The sequence below is a fragment of the Phyllobates terribilis genome, unplaced genomic scaffold, assembly GCF_046119375.1.
Source record: "Phyllobates terribilis strain yellow unplaced genomic scaffold, ASM4611937v1 Scaffold_11__3_contigs__length_659146591, whole genome shotgun sequence".
Lineage (NCBI taxonomy): Eukaryota > Metazoa > Chordata > Amphibia > Anura > Dendrobatidae > Phyllobates > Phyllobates terribilis.
Genome location: NW_027362771.1, coordinates 585,058,333 through 585,079,769, shown reverse-complemented (window position 1 = coordinate 585,079,769; position 21,437 = coordinate 585,058,333). Strand labels below are relative to the sequence as shown.

Sequence of the window (21,437 nt, the reverse complement as noted above, 5' to 3'; positions counted from 1 at the left end):
TTGCCGACATGGTGCCCACCGCCTTACCTGTGCCACCTGAACCATTTGGAATGACCTGATACACCATGCATGGTCCATGGCACTCACGGATTGGGTAGATTGCCTGGCTCTGCCCTACCACATTTTTAAGACCTTCACGGGCAGGACCCCCTGTTGAGGATCAGACATGCCCTGCAACCACTGAGGAAGGGGCAAATTGGTCACAATGCTGTAGATTTTTAGTGGTGGTGGCGTCCACCTCCTCACCAGTGACCCCTATGGACCACCAAGTCCTGGAGGCGCCAGAGTCGACATTGCATAATTAGTATTAACAGATAAAGGGCATCTACCCATATACAAGTAGGGGTTAAACCGCGCCATACAGCTAAACTCTGAGTGCCATTATTGGGGGGGGGGTGTTAATGGCTGCAGTGACCATTAATCACAATTATGATGAATGCAAAACACTGCCCCCTAAAGGCCGCAGTGTGAGCAGCAAGGGATCACTGCAGGGGCCGTCCAATCCTACATAGAAACCCTTTACTGTTCTCGCCTTTAAGTCCAGATACATAAAGCTCCTTATTGCTAATGCCCATTAAATTAAAGCCCCCTCCGACAGCCGGCAGAGACGTCACGTCCCAGCGCCCGGCCTAATATATAATTAATAATAGAAAATATTCATTATTTCGCCGTTACCCTCACGAAGGTTCGAACTTTGCACTGGAAACTAGACTTGTTTTTTTGCCCACTAGGTGGCTCCCTCTACTTGCTTTTTACACAACCACCTGTTCCCTTATAGGGCCAGTCTGAACTCTGCAAAGTCTTTCACCCCCTTGGACATGATTTAGGATAAAAAAAATAAAATAAAAAATAAGTGAGGAAACCTCAACCCCGTCTGAGACTCTTCCTGCCGTATTGATAAAGGCTGGTGAAAACTGAGAACTTGTAGTGAACCATTTACCTCTTGTGCAAATTAGCAAGGGAGCAAAAAGTAGTAAGACGCAAAGAAATAATAATAAAAATAAGTTCACAAGCTGATGACGATGCGATCTCTTCCTCCGGCCGAGCCTGGGCCTGGTGGTGATGTCCGACCTTCCAGTCTGTGGTTACAACCCTATTCTGCTGTGATTGGATTCTGCTTTTTCTGACATTATTAATGTTTGACCCCTAACCTGCTCCGATCTGCCTATTGCCGTAGATCCCCTTCCTCCCTCCCGCTCTATAGTCTAACCCTCCTGCCCTGACGTGGGACCAGCTCCTCCACCCCCCACCCTACAAGGGTTAACATCTCAATCCTAAGACAACTCCCCCCATCATGCTCTGTTACTAGAAAATAAAAAATAAAAAAAAAAGAAGATCTCCGATGGCGGGAGGGTGGCGTAGTGTTTGCATCCTGCTGTTCTCCGCTGAGGTGTCTTGGGAGTCGGGTGGAAGGAGTCTGGAATGGAGGGATGTCGCTGACCCAGGACACTGTTCCCTGAAACCCCGCTAAAGACTGATGTGTGGGGTGTAGGACACCAATCCCAATGACCTCATGGACCTAACAGGAACCTGGAGGAAGAGAAGGAGGACAATATAAGCACAGCTTATTCCTGACCCCTCCCCACCCGCAGCAGACCCTCCGCCCGTTACCTCCCACGCTGGGTGTGTGTAGATTTGCCCATGATCACGTTACACCCCGTAGAACGCGGCCAGTCGCTCCTTCAGCAGAGGAGGAAACTGCTCAGAGAACTGCGTCCAATTATCCTCCCCGACCTGTTCCTTAAAACCGTGCAAAATCTGTAAGACAGAAGGGGACAAACGATCAGGTGGAATGTAAGCATGTCCTCCGGGGTCCGCTCATTCACTCCCATTCCTCACTGAGAACCTGCTGCGTGACCTGCGGGAATCAGTGACCGGCCCAGTCATTAGTAATATAGTCTCACTCAATGCTGCAATGTTAGGAGTCGGCGGGGTGGCGAGCAGCCGGTGTGGCGAGGAGCAAGGGAGCAGAGTCGGCAGGGGGAGACAATTCTGAAACTAGTTCTCTCAATCACCTTGATCCCCGCTCCTATTTTCAGAGTGAAAACAGAGATTGTGCCTGAACGCCGCCATCACTAATGAATCACCTGACATGATCCCTCGGACTTTAAACCTTGATCCTGCCTAGGAATATCCCATAAGTATTAATGTCCCGGAAAGCCAAATTAAAAGCGGTGTTCTGTTAACCAAAAGTTATCACCTATCCACAGGACAGGTACTTTCCACCGAGGCCCACCGTCTGATTTGAGGGCAGCGCACATGTTAGACCGTCTCCGTAGACTGCTGGTGTAGCACCGCACCCCTGCACAGCTGGGGGGGGGGGCACTAAGCAGGGATAAACTGTGAAGGGACAAGGTGCTACACAAACTGCAGTGAGGTCCCACTAACGTGCCCTGGTGGTCGGGCGCCGCCATGCAAGAAAAAAAAATGTTGAGGTTGCAGTTCTGTGGCTCCGTCACTCTTGGAATTGGTGGGGATTGCAGAACTCAGACCCCCATTGCTCATAAAATGAATGATTATCCTAACGACAGGTCATCACTTTAGATCTACCAAACCTCACTAAGGTGTCATCAATGAGACCATCAGGGTTGGGTAACCCCATCGTCGGGAGCTTTCCTTCTACAAGTGCTAATCATAGGGTAAAGGTGCGCTGTAGATGGAGCCCAAGCCTTCTGAGTGCGGCAGATCCCCGGTCCTACGGGGGTTTACGATGGGACCTGTGCACACGCTGCAGTCACTCCTCGGGCAACGACGCCGCCTGACTGACCTTATAGAACATGTCTCTCAGATCATCCTTGGGGCTCACCCAGGAGGCCACAGCGTCGCAGAAAAAGATGAAATCCTGCAAGATAAAGGAGATGAATGTGAAGCCAGACGCAGGGGAGACCCCTCCTATAGGAGACCCCGGCGTGTCCCACTCACCTGCACTACTCCACCAGGGTTCACGCCGATCATTATGCAGATCCCTCTGAAGGCCGAGTCCTTCTCCTCATTATCGCGAATATTACGCAGGGACGTGCACCTGTTATATGGGAAAACGTTGAGGAAAATCCCAAACAAACTACAGATGAGGAAGGGGGAACAAGAGCCCACTACTCACCAAGGCCGGATGAACTGCTGCAGCATGGGGGCGACCTCCTGGGGACAGACACAGCCGAGGCGACCAATAGTGATAGCTGGGAGAGAAGGGGAAATACATGAGACGCTGGAGCACAAGGGTCCAGAAACCAGAAGCGCAGAAAACAGGATTCACGGAAAGGAAACAATCCGGTTAGGATTCAGTGGCAGAAAATATCTAGAAGACCTCGTGCTCCTAAACATCAAACCGACTCACAGAACTGAGAATCTGTTACTACGTGTCAGTGCAGTCAGGATGGAGTGTGAGTTACAGAGTATTGCCAACACCAAACCTGGGAAAATTGTCGGCTGTGGACAGGGACAGCCGAAGAGCTGGCAATCAAACGCAAGACGCAGCGGTGCTCCTAGGACGCAGTGTACACCAGGTCCTGCGCTGATCTGCAGAGATTAAGGTCAGGAACACAAGCTACGCTACACACTGCGCGCGTCTGTCTGCGGCAGCCAGAGGGGCACAGCGGCGGCGGCAGCCAGAGGGGCACAGCGGCGGCGGCAGCCAGAGGGGCACAGCGGCGGCGGCAGCCAGAGGGGCACAGCGGCGGCGGCAGCCAGAGGGGCACAGCGGCGGCGGCAGCCAGAGGGGCACAGCGGCGGCGGCAGCGGCAGCCAGAGCGGCACAGCGGCGGCAGCCAGAACTTTTTATAAAGCAATAAAACCCTATTGGTTTGCCCCATCACAACAGTCAATTTCTCATGTGGACAATTAATGTTCCCAAGGGGCCACTCCGGGCCCAGACCAGAGGTCCTAAACCTTTAGCATCTAGTGAACCACATTTGGGGGTGTTTCAGGAGTATTTCAGTATAACATTTAGAGATTATTTTTTTTGTATGGAAGAACAGGTTATTACTCTGTTCCATCACCTCCTGGAAAGCTTCATATAGCAAAAGGAGACCAAAATAGAAAACCTCTCTGAGATACATGTAATTAGGTAAACGTTCATATCGAATTTAGTGATAAAAGCTCTGGCCCATAAACAAAACACAACAGTGTCTGAAGATGCCGGCTCTCCGCTGCCGCACTATTCCTGCATTTGGGCTGGGAGATCCCACTGTGCGGCAGGAGATTGGAAGTGTTCATCATGGAAACCTAGGGGAGACGTGAGCTGCCGTTCCTAATGTCATGCTTATGTTATTATAAGAGACAATGTCAGATGGATGCCTGTGTATTATGGAATAATAGGAGGTGGTGACTGGAAACAGTGGATTCACAGCCTCCTGTTGTTGTATAACTAGTACTGTGCACAGCCAGAGACTCAAATTAGCCCCTTACAAGCAGCGATGTCCTCCTACTGCTGATTGATCCTTTACAAGCAGCGATGTCCTCCTACTGCTGATTGATCCTTTACAAGCAGCGATGTCCTCCTACTGCTGATTGATCTTTTACAAGCAGCGATGTCCTCCTACTGCTTATTGATCCTTTACAAGCAGCAGTCCCCCCTCCTTTATCTGGGCAGCATTATACACCAGGACATCTTATTTCACAGCTGATAAATAACAATGTCCACAATGAAGTACAGATCTGAGCTCTGGGCTCCACTATCACTCAAACGACGTGTAGACTCCCCCCACACACACACTTGGTATCTCCCCAGATTCCACGCTCACTCTAGTAGCGGTTAATGCAAATCCTGTGTCGCTGTAATACGCAGGGAAAACATGGGATTTGCTAATGACATATATTTGAAAAAAATCTTATAAATCTCATTTCCTGTCATTTTTTATGTTTTTTCTCATAATCGATAGAACCCCTTTAAGGATTTCTTTTGCGGTATTATCAATAGATGCCAGTTGAATGGTGGCCAAAAGGACACTTTTAGCCTCTAAAAGGAACAATGAAGCCTCGTGCACTTTAACATGTGTGTTGGTGTCATTTCCAGGCATACAAGCAAAGCTTATATCTCACTGGCTACGATACCCCTTAAGGCAAGCCACTCAGCTGAGGGTCTGTCGGCTGCCACTCGCTTAGACGACTGATCTGGAGCAGAAAATATCAGGATGCAACTAACCTGTGTTCTCGAGCAGCGTCTTGGGCGTATTCGGCCTGTTGATGATTTCTACCAGGTTATTCAGGACCATGGGAACGTACGGCTGCATCTCGGCCCCTGTCAGAGAGCAGGGAGGTCAGACATTGCCAGCAGAGGGAGCCCGGACATAGAGCAGGACTCAGCCCTGTATACAGACAGAAGGACACATATATACTCACCCATCTGCATGCAGATCTCCCCGATGGCCCAGGTGGCATTATTACACACAGAGATGAACTCGGGGTTTAAGTTGGTACCGAGAATGGGCATAAATTCAGCTGTAAAAATAAGAACAGGAATTGTACCATTTTATTTTCTAAAAACAAGAAACACGACTTTTACACACCCAGCGATAAAAAAAAAAAGAAATCCAAACATACAGGGCCCTGTGTGAAAAAGTGATTGCCTCATCCCTTAAACCACAGGCAGCATAAATCAGAGCCTAAACTACATGATTGCAGTCAGGTATGTTTTTCTCTGAAACACTAATTTCAGAGAAAACAGTTTAAATATCCAGCGGGAACAATAGAAGCAAGCACTGGAGGACCATGGAGACGAGACCTGTCCAGTGCCATTCTGGGTGGCATCTCCCAGCGATGCTCCAGATGAGTGACTGGTCTTCTCCCTACATATGGACACATGGAAAAGACCTGTCCCCCCAAGGTGGGCTTTGGTAAAATGGTTGCCGGAGGCGGCGGATGCACAGATCGAGACCTCGAGAGACGTCATCTTGCCTCCCGAGATCTCAATCAGCGCATGCTCCGTCGGCCATTTTCCTGAAGCCCACCGCCGGACTATGTACTGAAGAGGGGATCTACACTCACCACCGACTTCTTCTGAAAGGGCGGTCCCCTCTTCTGTACATACCCATTCGGTGGGCTTCGGGAAAATGGCCAACGGAGCATGCGCTGATTGAGATCTCGGGAGGCAAGATGACGTCTCTCGAGGTCTCGATCTGTGCTTGCGCCGCCTGCGGCGACCATTTTCTTGAAGCCCACCACAGGGCTATGTACTGAAGAGGGGACCTCCGCTCACCGCCGACTTCTTCTGCAAGGATGGGGCCTGCAGCATCGTCCCACTCCTGCTACAGCCGCCACCAACCTCCTGAATCTGTGGCCCCGCTCAACCGACGACGCCCCCCAGGTAAAATACCGTACCTTCGCATTAAAAGACGGACCCCCCCTTTTTCCTCCCAAATTTGGGGGAAAAAAAGTGCGTCTTATAATCCAAAAAATACGGTACCTGCGAGTGTCTCAGATTCACAAGGGAACAGTCTAGGAATATGCTCCAATATCGCTTTCCATTGTTCTTTTGCGATCTGTCCCAGGTATGTGTCCCATTGTAGTATTACTGTCCAATTACAGCCCCATGACCGGACGTGTATTTTGCCTTTTTGAATTTTGGGTACAGCAACACCAAACTGAGTCTGGAACACAGGTCTCCAGTGTAAGTATTGGAAGAAGGAAGCCTGAGAAGCCCAAACTCCTGTTGGAGTTTATTTAAACTTTAGATAATATAATAGATAGTGGAACAATCAAATCTGTGTTCCTTTTACTCCCATCCCCCGAAACCCTTTAATTTGCCAAACTCCGCCAATTTATGATTACGCCACAGTGGGGTAAATTTGGAGAGCCCAGTCATTCCCAACAATCTCTTTCTCCCCATCCCAGACCTTATACATTAGCGCTAAAGTTGGTCTATCACCATCCAGACAGCCCGTACCTTCCTCCAATATATAGACAGGAGAGGAACATTTCTTATCTTGCACGACAAGACTCCCAGCCTTGCCCATACTTTCCCTTGTCCCGAGCCATGAAAACTCTGCACAAAGTAGATCCACGGATCTGGTATCGCCAGCCCACCCCTCGTTTTTCTCCCCTGGAGAGTTAGCAATTTAATCGTTGCACCAAAATTAGTTTTCTAAGCATTGACTGCCCCTTACGGAGTATAGGAGGTGGGATCCAACATGGGGGGGGGTTGTGTAACAGATATCGCAATTGTGGCAGTAAGATCATTTTGATAAGGTCACCCCTCCCCCCAATTACCGATAGAGGAAGTCTGCACCATGCATTTATTTTAGATCTAAATTTGTCTAACAAAGGGTTAATATTTAGCGTTCTATAAACTTTTACATGTAGGCCAATCACAACTTACTTTTTCCTCTATATCATTACACCAGAATCCCACAAAGTCTCGTAAGTCTACAAGTCAATGGCTCCGTCGCCAGAGCAAATAGGAGGGGTGAGAGCGGGTACCCCTGACGCGTGCCCATACCTAATGCAAATGGACTTGACAGGAGCCAATTAACTCTCAACCTTGCCGATGGTGACCCATACAGTAATTTGACCCAATTTATAAACTTCTGGCTCATCCCCATTTTACTCACAACTTCCCATAGATAGTGTTGAGTGGAACTATCGAAGGCCGCATCGAGGGACATTATTCCTCGGTGACCCGTTTCCGCACTACATAATTGCAAGTTAGAGTATAAGCGTCTAATATTTATAGCCGAGGATCTATTAGGCAATAAAGCTCGGTTATAACTTTATTAAGCCCCATGGCTAGTACCTTAGCAAATACTTTATAGACCCATATCTCTGCTACCGGTAGATGTAGAGTCCGGGCACTCGGGGTCCTTTCCTGGCCTCAGTAACAGAACAATAAATCGCCTCATTCCTTGAAGCGGGCAGTCACCCAGCTGTTACTGCTCCCTCCAACACTTCCAGCAATCTAGGAAGCAGGATCTCTCCATAATCTTTGAAAACTTCTCTGAGAAGACCGTCAGAACCCAGAGCCTTTTCATTTCACCCACTGCCTCCTCTAGCTTTTATTTAAAGGATCCCTTTAAATGCTCATATCAGGGATTGACAGTAGCATTTATGGGGTTAAAAAGCAGCAATCAGATCTAGCTCTAATCGCTGCTGGGTGTAAAACCTGCATGGCGCGGGTTCAGCTCCTGTGCCCACAATAGATCAAGATATAAAATGTACATGTACCAGGTAATCGTGGAAAGGCCTTCATGCTCATATAAAACACAATAAATTACTTACAAATACAAGGTTTCACGTGCAAGAAACAAGCCTTCGTCAGGTCACCCAGGAGAGCAAAAGAGCTTTGCCGAACCTCCGGCATGATGTCCTATAAGTAAAAGGAGAGAAGCCTCAGACCAAGGTCTGTTTCCCCAGGGGGATCATGATTTACCAAGAGCAAAGCCAGAATCCTCACCTGCATGCACTGGAACAGGAGGGTCATAATGTTGCTTCTGGCTACTAACTGCTCCACGTGGCCCCCAAGCCCCTCCGCCAGCCCGCTGAGAAGATCCAAGGCCACAATCATGAAGTCTTTATCGGGAGCCTCGTACTGGTCTGGATGCTGACTGTACATCTGCTGGGCAGAAAAAGGATCAGTACAAGACATGGCGTCAGGAAGCGTCTGGCTGATGGCTGCAGATATTTTACAGTATGGGTCTGCCCTGGGATCTGAGTTTTTCCCTATTACGGCTTTTGTGGAAACGGCTGTGAATTACACCCGTCCTCTGTGGGCAACGCCTGGCGGCCAGCGGGTGCAGAGGCAACGCCTGGCGGCCAGCGGGTGCAGAGGCAACGCCTGGCGGCCAGCGGGTGCAGAGGCAACGCCTGGCGGCCAGCGGGTGCAGAGGCAACGCCTGGCGGCCAGCGGGTGCAGAGGCAACGCCTGGCTTCCAGCGGGTGCAGAGGCAACGCCTGGCTTCCAGCGGGTGCAGAGGCAACGCCTGGCTTCCAGCGGGTGCAGAGGCAACGCCTGGCGGCCAGCGGGTGCAGAGGCAACGCCTGGCGGCCAGCGGGTGCAGAGGCAACGCCTGGCGGCCAGCGGGTGCAGAGGCAACGCCTGGCGGCCAGCGGGTGCAGAGGCAACGCCTTGCACCCTGACAGCCACGGTATTGCCAATGACCTCAGCAAACTATTTAAGCTTAGGTGTGGGAAGGGATTGATGTCACATAGGCATGATTGTGGGTTGCATGTACTCACCATGGCTTGAGCGAGGGTCTTCTGCACCAGCGTGACGCAGCGCTGATACACCGGTTCACAGTACGGGAGGAATCCGCTCTGCAGGGCGGTCGCGATGGAGGACAGACACTGGAGGAAAACACTTTGTTACACAGATGGGCGAGTGGCACCTCCTACTATACCCTGTGCCAGTCACCAGGGGTCAGCCAGTATGAATACAAGATACCAACACGGGTAATTCAGATTTGCGGTTCTACATCACACCCCTCACACAACCACCGCCACCTCCATAAGGACCGGTCCTCACCTCCAGGAGTGGGAATAGGTCCTTATCCTCATCCTTCAGTTCGTTCCACTTCTGAATTAGAGGGGGCATCAGTTTCTGAATGTACTCCTGAATGTATGTGGGGTGGGGGGGGGGACAGGGGGAAGGAAAGAAATATAGTATATGAGCTTGCCCAACGGGGGGGGGGGGGGGTCATATAATGGACCCACCATACAGTGCAATGTGAGGACGGATCTCTGGATCAGGCAGTATGAATACAAGACATCAGAGATTTCATGGTAGATGTATCATCATCTCCGGAGATGCGGTCCCCCCACCCAGTTCTACAAATTGCAACCCATCTACATATATACATACATATATATATTTATATATAAACCTCCACTCACCGGCTGGTTTAGATGGTGGCCCACTGAGTCGGCGAGGGTCCCGATGGCGTCGTACAAGATGAGGAGGTTCTTGTGCTGGTATTTTCCAAAGGCAAAAACCAAAGTGTCCAGGATGAAGCTGAGATACGGCACAAGCTCGGTGCAGGCCTCCTCCTCCAGGGTGGCGAATGCACTGAGGGAGAAAACGGCTCATCTGTGGATCTCAGCGGGAACATTCAGGCCAATGCAAGCTACTGTTCCCCGCTATCAGCCGCAATGAGAAATACTAAGGGAAGTGGGGGAGGATCTAAGACAGTTTGGGACGAAAGTTGTCAGGTTCCATTATTAGGATAAGTCATCACTAGAGATGAGATACTCGACTGGCAGGACCCTTGTCCAGTGGTGAAAGCAGTAGTCCATGGCCGCCAGATCAGGAGCACCCCCTGTGCAATACCCCAGCACCTTCATTCTCAGGTATGGTGAGATATCCTCACAATATGTCATCACCTGCCCAGATGGGAATACCCCTTTAAACCTGCAACCCATTCCCAGACTTCACCCCTTTATTACTCCAGTCACATCCAAAGCTGTATTCACAGTTTACATGCTACCCTGGTAGTAGCAAAGATTTCTCCCTGTAGCCCCAAGACTAACATGGAGGAAGTAGATTCTCCTCCAAGACCACACACTACATCTCCCAGCATGCACTGGAGCACACCATGTGACCTCAGCCTTACATAGAGGTCGGCCGTTGGTACCTGCATGCTGCTTCCTGCACTCGCTTGTTGCTGTCCAGGATTCGTTTCAGTAGCTCAGTCATAAGGGGCTTCAGATAAAGATCAGGGGGCTGGCTGACCACCCAGTGGGCATAGCGGCTCAGGGTCCAGCAGGCGATGGAGCGGACCAAAGCCTTCTTGTCAGACAGGCACTGGATGAGGTGAGGAATCAGCTCTGGCAGGTAGGGGACCATGCCCTGCATACAGCCTGTGGCCAACCACAACATGGACGACTCAGTATGTCAGGGGTTAAAAGGCATCTTACAACCAAAGCATATGAGGAGGAGGAGTGCTACCTTCAGCAATGGCCCCGAGCACCAAGATACCGGACTCCTTTATCACCCATTCTGGGTGGAACAGCAGGTCCTTCAGGAGCGGGAGAAGGTGAGGAAGGAGCTCTTCACGGAAAACATTAGCCAGGACGTCCAAGGCAGCAGCCGAACACTTCCCTGAGAAAACACAATGTCATGTTACCGAGGGCAGAGAGGCCCCCCCGGCCCCGAGAGGGCAGAGAGGCCCCCCCGGCCCCGAGAGGTGAAGCCAAGACCCTCCTATCAGACAGTATGAATACTAGAGACCCTCAGTAACTCAGGGGATGATGTATCTGCATCACTTCTGGAGGGTCCTAATGTGAAGGGTCTTACGCAAGAGTGGTACATACTTAAATTCCAGTCAGACAACGTATCATCGTCATCATCTCCGTCGTCACCATCGTCCTCTCCTTCCACTCGCTCTTCTTCATGTTGTAGGGTCACGGTGCGGGATTTGTGGAACCGCGGCTTAATGTCCTGCTCACTGTCAGGGACCGTCTCGTCCTCCTCCACATCCCCCTACAGAGACAGGACAGATTATTATTATCTGGGCGCTTTATGGCCAAACCTAGAAAAAGCCCCAATACTCCGAAAAGTGGAGAAACCCTCTAAGAACAAAGGAGCGATGACCAGTGTCAGGCAGCTGCTGCCAAGACTAAGAAAATCATGGGAACTATCAAAAGAGGCCGAGAGGCCCATGACGAGAATATAGTTTTCAGTTTGGAAAGATAACGGCTCAGGGGCGTCTTATTACACCGTACAAATATATGGGGGGACAGGGATCTGTATAATGAGCTTATTACATCTAGGCCTGTGCGCAGGGGACATCATCTACATCTAGAGCAAATGTCTAACTCCGGCCCGTTGGTCAAACCTGTTCATAGGGTGGTTTTATTTAGCCCTCAACACCAGAACCACCACGACTATGTGGGGCCCATTATACTGTATGGGGGACTATGTGGGGCCCATTATACTGTATGGGGGACTATGTGGGGCCCATTATACTGTATGGGGGACTATGTGGGGCCCATTATACTGTATACTTGTTGGCCCGCGACTTTCAGGTTTTTCATTTTGGCCCTCTGTGTGTTTGAGTTAGACACTCCTGCCCTAAAGGACTCTTTACCGTGCGAGCAGTGAGACTATGGACGCTTTGCCGTGCGAGCAGTGAGACTATGGACGCTTTACCGTGCGAGCAGTGAGACTATGGACGCTTTACCGTGCGAGCAGTGAGACTATGGACGCTTTACCGTGCGAGCAGTGAGACTATGGACGCTTTACCGTGCGAGCAGTGAGACTATGGACGCTTTACCGTGCGAGCAGTGAGACTATGGACGCTTTACCGTGCGAGCAGTGAGACTATGGACGCTTTACCGTGCGAGCAGTGAGACTATGGATTCTTTACTGTATGAGCAGTGAGACTATGGATTCTTTACTGTGTGAGCAGTGAGACTATGGATTCTTTACCGTGCGAGCAGTGAGACTATGGACGCTTTACCGTGCGAGCAGTGAGACTATGGACGCTTTACCGTGCGAGCAGTGAGACTATGGACGCTTTACCGTGCGAGCAGTGAGACTATGGACGCTTTACCGTGCGAGCAGTGAGACTATGGACGCTTTACCGTGCGAGCAGTGAGACTATGGACGCTTTACCGTGCGAGCCGGGATACCATGGATTCTCTACCACACAATGCTCCAATGGCTGATACACTAAAAAAGTTCAACAAGGCCATGGATGCTTTTCAAGAAATATTAGATTTTCGGGACAGGACATTGATCCCAGGAACTAATCCGATTGCTGTGTGGAGTGGGGGAAGGAACCCTTTCACTGATTATGGGGCAATTAGCACCTGCCTCATTTCCTCTAGAATAACCCATTAGGTTATGGGTTGGACTGGATGGACAGGCCACCGCTCGTCACAAGCCCAGGAATAGATGTCCTCACCTTTAGGAGAATGATGTCGATCTCATTGTACTTCATACCGTTCACCAGGATGGGAATCAGCCTGCAAGACAAACAGCAGATGTCTATGTCCGCCACCAATCATACCCCATGAGGAGCTCTGCACGGCACCGAGGGGCTGGAGGCTTCCACTATGGGGCACATTATCAGAGTTTCTCTCCAGACTCAGATCTATGATAATGAGGGATTCCCTTAAATATTCTTAACCCCGATCAAGTCAGGGACACGCCCCTTATAGGGTCACCCTGGATGTGTAGTGATAGACCTGGACAGAAGGGGGCAGCCATGCTGGGCACTCACTGCAGCAGGTGATTGGACAGAGCGTCTTTACAGATGGGTTGATCCGCTAGCGTCAACCAGAACTCGCAGGCTTCTAGCGCCACGTTCTCGTCGCTGTCCTGTGTCCGCTGCAGCATGTACTGGAGGAGGAAAGAGGAGGGCACGGCTGAGCAGAGCGGCTCGGAGAGAAGAGGAGGGCACGGCTGAGCAGAGCGGCTCGGAGAGAAGAGGAGGGCACGGCTGAGCAGAGCGGCTCGGAGAGAAGAGGAGGGCACGGCTGAGCAGAGCGGCTCGGAGAGAAGAGGAGGGCACGGCTGAGCAGAGCGGCTCGGAGAGAAGAGGAGGGCACGGCTGAGCAGAGCGGCTCGGAGAGAAGAGGAGGGCACGGCTGAGCAGAGCGGCTCGGAGAGAAGAGGAGGGCACGGCTGAGCAGAGCGGCTCGGAGAGAAGAGGAGGGCACGGCTGAGCAGAGCGGCTCGGAGAGAAGAGGAGGGCACGGCTGAGCAGAGCGGCTCGGAGAGAAGAGGAGGGCACGGCTGAGCAGAGCGGCTCGGAGAGAAAAAGGGCACAACGGAGGAGGAGGAGTGAGACTGAGCAGAGCGGCTCTGACCCACCATGACCGAGGAGGAGGAGAGACCGTCACACACCTGGATGATGCTGTGCATGTGAGGAAGTAGCCGGTCTATCCGCACCTCCAGCAACATGACCAGCGCCCGACACACATTCTTACGGACCTCGGGGTCTTCATCCACCGCAAGTGCAAAAAGGTGCTGAGGAAAAGAGGGGCTTTGTTAGTCTCACTTCTCCAACGACACCTGTGAGAGATTCAGGATCTGGTCACGAACTGGATCTCCTCAGGAATACCAACCTCGATGAACGTGTCGATATTATCCATGAGAGCCTGGGCCCGGTCTGTAATAAACTGGTTTACGCAGGCGATGGCGTGGGACCTGAGGAGGAGAGAGCGCGTCAGACGGGGCACGAGCGACGGCTTTATGGACAGGCACCGACAGAAGCGGCTTGAAGGACCTGATTTTGGGGCTGCAGTGCTTGAAGAACTGGAGAAATTTGGGGATCATGATGTTCAGTGGTCGGTTCAGCGCGTCGCTGTCCAGGAGCTCGGAGGAATCCTCACAGATCTTCTGAAGAGCGCCGAACGCTCCCTATAAATAATACAGCGAGAAATCGCAGATCAGTGGAGACCCCTGTATGGCACTGATAATGAGAGGGGGTCCGGGGACCCCCATGATCACTGCTATATCAGGACGGTTCAGGAAGTCTCGCAGCCATCGGGGCTCACCTCGCAGGTGTTGTAGTCCTCGGAGTTCAGCAGGTTGCAGAGTTGGGGTAGTAGTTCTGGCCAGGTCTGCAGCTCTCCCTTTGATGCTATGGTGGTGATAAGAATCCCTGGAGAAGAAACACACAACTAAGTGGACAAACTGGTGTCAAAAGCACACAGCAACCCCAGTGGCTGCATGTCATCCGTGTGGATGAGGGGTCTGCAGGGTGATTACACGGTCACTGGATCAGACAGTATGAATACAAAAGCCCTCACTGTACTTCAGGGATACGGATCTGCATCATGTCCAGGGCCCGAAAGCGGGGGTCTCCGGGGCCGCACTCACCGATGGTGGCTCTGATGAGGGAGGACGAGTCTCCGATGCTGTTCAGACATTCCTGTTTTATGAACTCAGACACGGGCTGGGGAAAGTTCTGGTAATGAGCCTTCACATTGTTCTTCAGGATCAGACCGCTCAGCGAGCGCGTGGGCTCATCTGTAATACAGACACTGGTCATTATACTGCGACCTCCACTGGAAGGTGACCCCACAGGCCTGGTGTGAGGAGGGCAGAGGAATGAGACTAATGAGAGCCTTCCTAGTAGGGCCCGGCGGGCCACACAATCTAACCAGTATGGCACCGTGGGCTCATCAGCACAAATCCACCCAGTACGGTGCGCATCTGCACTATCTAGCCAGGATAGCACGGGCATCAGCACAAACTACCTAGTACGGCCCGGCGGGCGCATCCACACAAATCTACCAAATACGGCATGGGTATCTGCATGGTCCACGCTGTACAGTGTGAATCCACACCATCTAACTAGTATGGCCCGGCGACAACATCCGCATGATCTACCCAGTATGGCACGACGAGCATCCACAGATACAGCGACCCAGTACGCTATACCCTGTGCCCACCCATTACCGCATATACCATACCCTGTGACCGCTGACTACACCCAGTACGACAGACCCCATAAATCAGCCCCAGTATCCCACACTTCCACAGACAATACCCCACCTACACCCGACCGCCCCCTCTCACCTTCAGACTTGAGCCGCGTCAGCACAAAGATCAGGTAATTGTTGAAGTCGGGATACTGGTTCAGCTGCTTCAGTTTCTAAGAGACGGTTCAGGAGAAGAGAGCGATCATCTGCTGGAATATCTGCCCCCCCGCTCCCGTATATTATACCACCGCTGCCCCCCACAGTAAGAGCGGCTCTGCGTGTATAATGGGAGACGCACGGACAGAGCCGCCGTACAGTGACCACGTGAAGGATACATCCTGGACCACCCGCTGTGTGGCCGTGTCTGGGGACTGGGAGTCCTTTAGGAGCTGCAGGACTTGCTGTAACCCTTCCTCGTCCGGACGCCAGTCCATCGTCACAATCACAGGCTGCAAGAAGACACAGAAGGGAAACAGCATCAGCAATACTCAGCCATGCAGTACTGCCCCTCCGCCTGCCGTGGGCACTGCTGTATTGTAAATAGAACACATAACAGCCAGCAGCATAAACAGCTCCATGTCTGTACTGCAGGAAGAGCCCATCATCTCCTGAAGTCCTCTGTGCTGCAGAGCCACACGAGATCAGTACGGACGTCTCCGGAGACTCTGTTCTTCCCCGGCAGCTTCTGTCAACTATGTAAGTATTCGGATCACAAGATCAGCACAGGCTTCTTCTGAAATACTCTGTGCTGCTGAAGGACCGTATGGTTTCCACCCCTGAATCTGTAGATTGTGGCGCTGGGAGACCCTCGATCAGACAGTATGAGCTAGAGACATCATGGTGCCCAGGATGTGCATCATCTCCAGGGGTCTCACATAGACGTGTGGTCACTGTCCCCCTGGGCCCAATCCTGGTATCGGCCCCCCAGCTCCTGCCCATTAGGAGACCACCGCAGGATACGAGACAGAGCTCGGCTCATTTGGCCGACAGCCGCCTCAGCTGACCCCCATACACATTTATGATCAGCGAGGCAGGGTGTAAACGTATTCTCTATAGGGAGAGGAGCCCACCTGACAAGTGCTGAACATGGGGAAATCCCCCCCTCCTTCCCCAATCCACTTGGGAAGAGTCAAGACGCCTAAACCCATGGAGTGAAGGGTCAGTCCTGCTCAAATTGGTGGGTTCAGCTAATGTGTATGGAGGGACCTAAAACCGCCCCCCCCCATGCAGACTGGTGTCGGCTAAACCCACCGATACTCTGATGTGTGGTCACCCTCCAACTGGCCCCCAACAGATGAGGTCGGGGGATGGCGGCACACGGCGAGATGATTGGGGGGGGGGGCCCAGCAAGAGGCACGAGGGGGGGGGGGGGGGGGCCAGCGAGAGGCACGAGGGGGGGGGGGCCAGCGAGAGGCACGAGGGGGGGGGGGGCCAGCGAGAGGCACGAGGGGGGGGGGGGGCCAGCGAGAGGCACGAGGGGGGGGGCCAGCGAGAGGCACGAGGGGGGGGGGCCAGCGAGAGGCACGAGGGGGGGGGGCCAGCGAGAGGCACAAGGGGGGGGGGGGGGCCAGCGAGAGGCACAAGGGGGGGGGGCCAGCGAGAGGCACAAGGGGGGGGGGCCCAGCGAGAGGCACAAGGGGGGGGGGGCCCAGCGAGAGGCACAAGGGGGGGGGGCCCAGCGAGAGGCACAAGGGGGGGGGCCCAGCGAGAGGCACAAGGGGGGGGGGGCCCAGCGAGAGGCACAAGGGGGGGGGGGGCCCAGCGAGAGGCACAAGGGGGGGGGGCCCAGCGAGAGGCACAAGGGGGGGGGGGGGGGCCCAGCGAGAGGCACAAGGGGGGGGGGGCCCAGCGAGAGGCACAAGGGGGGGGGGCCCAGCGAGAGGCACAAGGGGGGGGGGGCCCAGCGAGAGGCACAAGGGGGGGGGGGGCCCAGCGAGAGGCACAAGGGGGGGGGGGGCAGCAGCATGATGTAGGGGCAGAATCCCCGATTCCAGTGATGTGCCACTTACTAGGCTGCCTGCTGCAGTTTTGATAAAATCACAGTTTTATCAGCAGGAGATTACTAGATCAATAGAGGACTACCAAGCCGGCTGCCATGTGGTGCTCCATATTCATGAGTTATGTATAACCCCGCCTCATCTCTAACTGGTAACTTTCAGCCTATGCACAGTGTACACAGAAAGCAGCCAATCAGTGGTGTGGGTGGGGTGATAAAGGGCTCAGCATTCAGGAAACTCGGAGATCTGCAGCAAAGAAAGCAGTTTTCAATCAAAACTACAGCAATTAGCCCAATAAGTGACATCGCTGCAATCAGAGTCTCTGCCCCTCAAACATACAGTTCTCAGATTACATTTCAAACACTGGTGACAAATTCCCTGTAAATGTCAGGAGCTTCCTCCTCTCCCTGCAGATCACAGATCTCCCCCTGCACACAGGGCGGCAGGTCCTGGTCAGTGGCGTCAGCTGTTGATCTCACATTTTGGACCACGACGGCATCAGACTGACGCAGCTGTAATCACATCTAGTAAAGGGGTTGTCGCATCGTAATAAAGAGTAATTGGAACGTTCTCATAAATCAATCACCTTTTACCTCTTATCTAAAAATCCTCTGTTCTAAAGAGTGGAGAGATCTTTAAGTTTATAATTTACTGCTTGCTGCCTTGGCTACCGGCTACCTCCGCAATCTATCAGAGGCGGCTAGTCTCCTAGACAATGAGAACAGCTTTCTACTCTGAAGCTGAAGATCCGCACTCCTTGATGCTGCAGAGTGAAGGCCGCCTCTGACCGCAGCACCGGACAGCGCACAGCGCGGACCGGAAGCTCAGCCCCGGCCCATCTGTCAGTCAGGAGCACAACTGATCAAATGATCCTGAGATCACTCCTTTAAATCAGCCAAAGGTCTGCAGATCATCTCGTGTAGGATCAGATTTAGATCCAATCTAGAAAGGTTCGGGGGTTTTGCCCCCCAAGGTGACCCCTGATCTACCTGGGAGGACCCCAGACCCCTCCAGACCTATCTGATCTGCTCTGGTGGATCCCAGATCTCGCAGCCCCAGCTGATCCCACCGCCCCCAAACTGCCCCGGCCGATCCCAGATCCAACAATCTGCCCCAGGAGATCCTGAGATTTTATTGGTCCGGGAAGTTCACAGATCTTTATTCCATCCTATCAGAGTGGAACAATGGTAGACCGCGTTCAGAACCGGCCAGATCCCGGCCCCACATGCCCCTCGGTCAGCAGATCCCGCCGCACTGGATCACATTCTGGCTTCCCCCTCCCCACAGATCACTCCTACGGCCCGGCCGGCTCCCACCTGTAGCTCTCGCCTGCTCTTCCTCTCCCCCCGGCCCCGCAGCCGGTCCTCCCCTCTCCTCTCCCACCACAGCTGCCGCCGCTGACCCCTTCCCTCTCCGCTTCCCCCCCCCCCGGTGCCGCTCACCTCGCAGAGATGGAGGAGACTCGCAGGCGGCGGAGACACAGAAAGAGAGAGAGCGCGGGCTGATGACGTCATTTGCACCCTTACAACCAACCAATAAACTGCCTTCAAATGGGCGGAGCCAGTTTTACCATGACCCCTCCCGACCGCCGTCTTTAGCCTGGGCTATTTCAAATGCCGCCATGCCAACTGCGCTACAGCACGTGACTGTCCGCGGGCGCCATCTTTGTTTTGGGCAGTTGGAAAAAAGGAAACCTGGTGGGATGATGTCACAGAGGGGGCGACCAATAAAAGCGCTACTTTCATTTTGAGAGCTGGACTCTGATTGGCTGTGCCTTTGAGCTATTTGATATCTGTTCCTGCTCTTTTTCTGGAGCTGTGTGCCCCCATTTTCACTGATCACCCACCATGAGAGCGCATCACCCTACGGTATATGGTTTTTTTTTGTGTGAAGACTACATGATTATTTAACTCTTTAGTGGTGAGACATTTTTGGCCTTAAAGGGATATAAAATCAAATTATCCCCTATGAATAGAAGATAACTTACTGATTCCTGGGGGCCCGACGGCTGCGACCCCCACAGAAATCCAGAAAAAGGAGCTCTGCAGTGTCCACATACCTATAGAGACATATTGTGGAGGAACCTATAGAAGAAAGCGACACATGACGGAGCAGCCATATTGGCCATATTGTTGTGGGGCTGCTTTGAAGCCTTTGGGACTGGAGGTGTTGAATGTGTTACAGAAACAATGAAGCCAGAGGAACGTCATAGCCTTTTATAGTGAAATGTGCACCATAATCTAAGAAAACGGAAAAAAATAAGTCCTACAGCAGAATACTCACCCTGAGATACACATGAAGGGTTAATAAGGAAAAGCTGGACTGTTAACCTGGTCCAAGAGAATCTCCCAGTAGACGAGGACAAGACGCTCACAAATGGCTACAAGGTCGTCATTGTTACCAAAGGTTGTGGAACCAATTTAATCTAAGGCCACGTTCACACGTTGAGTATTGGTTTTGGCTTACAATACTGATGTACAAAACTCCCCAAATACTCAATGTGTGCACAGGGCCTCCTGTGTCCTAAGAAGGGACATCCCCAAGTTTTGTAGTACTCGTATCCTTAGAAGGGGTGTCCACAGGTGTTCTAGCGTTCATGTCGCTAAAGTGGCCCTCTTCAGCTGTTCTATGCCACGTATCCTTAGTGGGGGCTTCCTCAGGAGTTCTAGCGAGAGTATCTTTAAAGGGGGCATAAGTGTCTATCGGAGGGGCTTCTCCATGCTGTTTTAGTGTGAGTGTTCTTGGAGGGGGGCCTCATTAGGTATTCTGCTATGCCCTCATAGGGGGCTTTCTCAGGTATTTTAGCAAAAGTGTCTATAGAGGGGACTTTTTCAGTTATTTTAGTGCAAGTGTCTATAGAGGGGGCTTTCTCAGGTATTCTAGTGCAGGGGTCTTTACAGGGGCCTCCTCAGATGTATATTATAATTGTGTTTTTTTTAGGAGGGCCTTTTCAGGTGATATAACATGTGTATACTTAGAGGGGGTTGTCTCAGAGGTTCTAGTGTAGTTCAGAGTCCATAGAGGGGGTGCCCTTAGAGGAGGTCCTTTCAGGTGTTCTAGCTCAAGTGTCCTTAGCTAGAACACCTGAGTTCCTCAGGCGTTCTAACGTGAGTGTCCTAAAATGGGACGTCCTCAGGTGTTCTAGCTCTAAAGTAATTGTAGGGACATCCTCTTGTTCTTAGGGGTCATCCACAAATGTTCTAGCTCAATTGTTTTTAGGGAGTAGTCCCTCAGCTGTTCTAGATAGATTGTTCTTGAAGGGGGGGGGACGTTCCTCAGGTACTCTAGTGCAATTGTTTTTAGAGGGCGTCCTTCAGGTGTTCTAGTCCTAATGTACTTATAGGGGCAATTACAAGTACCACCCTCTCATATCTATATTCACATGTAGTTTACACCACCAAATAAACTGATTGTAAAGAGAAAATTAAAGAAAGGGGTAGACATGTGAATAAATAATATAAAAATTTAATTTTTATTATAATCATTAAAATACTTATAGTTAAAATTGTCCCTATTCCTAACCAAGAATTCTTATTGGGATTGGAAGAGAGTAAAATTGATTCCCGGTTAACTATTGGGATACGATTTTCCTTTACAGTAAGCAGTGACGGTATTATAAGTATTATAATTATTGGGTAGCGCTATAATTTCATTGAAAGTATTTCTGTGAATAATTGAACTAAGGCTGGCGAAGTGTAAATGATTATAACTAGTGGTGCTATAATTAGATTATATATTAAGGTTAATTATATTGTGTATTGTGAGTAGGAATTTTAATGTGGCATTATATCCTAACTGGATGTTATATGAACTGCGACATTGACCCTTTGCAACATTGTAAATTGAGGGTGTGACTGCGACCGGGCCCGTGCGGGATGGGGCCCACTGACCAGGGGTGGATTAAGAGTAGCAAGGGCCCCAGGCAGTTTAGAAGGCGCGGGCCCCCCACACACACACACACACACACACACACACACACCTGATGTATCACGTGACATGTCACATGATCCCCTGTGATAGATCATGTGATAGTTCACGTGAAATTAATTTGGCACAATATTAATTATAATATTTTTTTTTAGG

General features: G+C 51.6%; 1 protein-coding gene and 2 non-coding genes across 4 annotated transcripts; all 3 read right to left on the bottom strand.

The window, feature by feature from the left end:
* Window positions 1–830: 830 nt before the first annotated feature.
* Window positions 831–18,941, bottom strand: TNPO2 (transportin 2). Of its 2 annotated transcripts, none has more exons than XM_073654304.1 (25): window positions 18,797–18,941; window positions 15,693–15,806; window positions 15,455–15,530; window positions 14,753–14,902; window positions 14,428–14,534; window positions 14,157–14,290; window positions 13,996–14,077; window positions 13,775–13,897; window positions 13,149–13,267; window positions 12,831–12,891; window positions 11,236–11,404; window positions 10,871–11,023; window positions 10,557–10,782; window positions 9,820–9,991; window positions 9,452–9,538; window positions 9,166–9,273; window positions 8,384–8,545; window positions 8,209–8,296; window positions 5,338–5,436; window positions 5,141–5,236; window positions 3,101–3,176; window positions 2,923–3,022; window positions 2,768–2,842; window positions 1,612–1,758; window positions 831–1,530 (listed from the first exon to the last, which is right to left on the bottom strand). In XM_073654304.1, the coding sequence occupies exons 1-24, from the start codon at window positions 18,866–18,868 to the stop codon at window positions 1,651–1,653; spliced, it is 2,757 nt and encodes a 918-aa protein (XP_073510405.1). In that variant the 5' UTR covers window positions 18,869–18,941; the 3' UTR covers window positions 831–1,530; window positions 1,612–1,650. The 2 variants fall into 2 exon arrangements, with proteins under 2 accessions (XP_073510405.1, XP_073510406.1); XM_073654305.1 differs by having other exon boundaries at window positions 8,384–8,542.
* LOC141168050 (small nucleolar RNA SNORD41) lies at window positions 9,667–9,730 on the bottom strand. Its single transcript, XR_012251805.1, has one exon. It is a non-coding gene; the product is annotated as a small nucleolar RNA SNORD41 (small nucleolar RNA).
* LOC141168048 (small nucleolar RNA SNORD41) lies at window positions 14,649–14,717 on the bottom strand. Its single transcript, XR_012251803.1, has one exon. It is a non-coding gene; the product is annotated as a small nucleolar RNA SNORD41 (small nucleolar RNA).
* Window positions 18,942–21,437: the final 2,496 nt, after the last annotated feature.

What these genes read in the sequence shown, in the direction of transcription:
- TNPO2 (XM_073654304.1), bottom strand. Translation starts at nt 18,868, where the DNA reads ATGACGTCATCAGCCCGCGCTCTCTCTCTTTCTGTGTCTCCGCCGCCT. An exon ending in CACAGCGGGTGGTCCAGGAT is followed by an intron (nt 15,531 to 15,692) that starts GTATCCTTCACG and finishes ACCGTCTCTTAG; the next exon opens with AAACTGAAGCAGCTGAACCA. An exon ending in ACATGCACAGCATCATCCAG is followed by an intron (nt 13,268 to 13,774) that starts GTGTGTGACGGT and finishes TTCCTCCTCCAG; the next exon opens with TACATGCTGCAGCGGACACA.